General features: G+C 58.2%; 1 protein-coding gene across 1 annotated transcript in view; it reads left to right on the top strand.

The window, feature by feature from the left end:
• Positions 1 to 520, top strand: part of LOC108804185 (talin-1-like) — a 2,846-nt gene extending 2,326 nt beyond the window's left edge. The window contains exon 4 of the mRNA XM_018575941.1: positions 146 to 520. Within this exon, the coding sequence (XP_018431443.1) occupies positions 146 to 277 (132 nt within the window). The 3' untranslated portion in view covers positions 278 to 520. The remainder of the gene's footprint in view (positions 1 to 145) is intronic.
• Positions 521 to 526: the final 6 nt, after the last annotated feature.

Here is a 526-nt window from a genome sequence, read left to right as displayed (position 1 = left end):
TCCTCTGCTGGCTCCGCCCCCACAAGCTCCTCCCTATCTAGCTGTAAACTGAGCGGCCGCCATTTTGTCTATACCCTCCATTGAAGTGTGTTGTGTGGCTGCTGATCACATGACCGTCCACTAACCAATCACCGTGTCCCTGCAGATTATCGCGGCTCAGGAGGAGATGTTACGGAAGGAGCGGGAGTTGGAGGAAGCGCGGAAGAAGTTGGCGATGATCAGACAGCAGCAGTACAAGTTCCTGCCCTCCGAGCTCCGAGAAGACGCGCAGAACTGAGCGCCACGGGGCCACCAATACCCCTCCCCCCCCCTCTGACTACTGCGGTGTAACCGGCTTCTCCCGCTCACTAACCTTTCCTTCACACCAGCCTCAGTAGCAGAGACTTCATTATCCAGCGGCATGCTGGGTGTCGGGGCCACTCCCCCTCCTTACCCACAATCCTGTGCTGTCCCGGGGTGGAGGGCGTCCACTCACGTTGTAACGGTTCATATTGTACAGGCAGTGCCTTATCGCCATGACGCTGGC

Source organism: Nanorana parkeri, unplaced genomic scaffold, assembly GCF_000935625.1.
Source record: "Nanorana parkeri isolate BGI_ZX_2015 unplaced genomic scaffold, ASM93562v1 scaffold6026, whole genome shotgun sequence".
Classification (NCBI taxonomy): domain Eukaryota; kingdom Metazoa; phylum Chordata; class Amphibia; order Anura; family Dicroglossidae; genus Nanorana; species Nanorana parkeri.
Note: the sequence above shows the minus strand (reverse complement) of the source record. Positions and strands in the feature narration are given on the sequence as shown.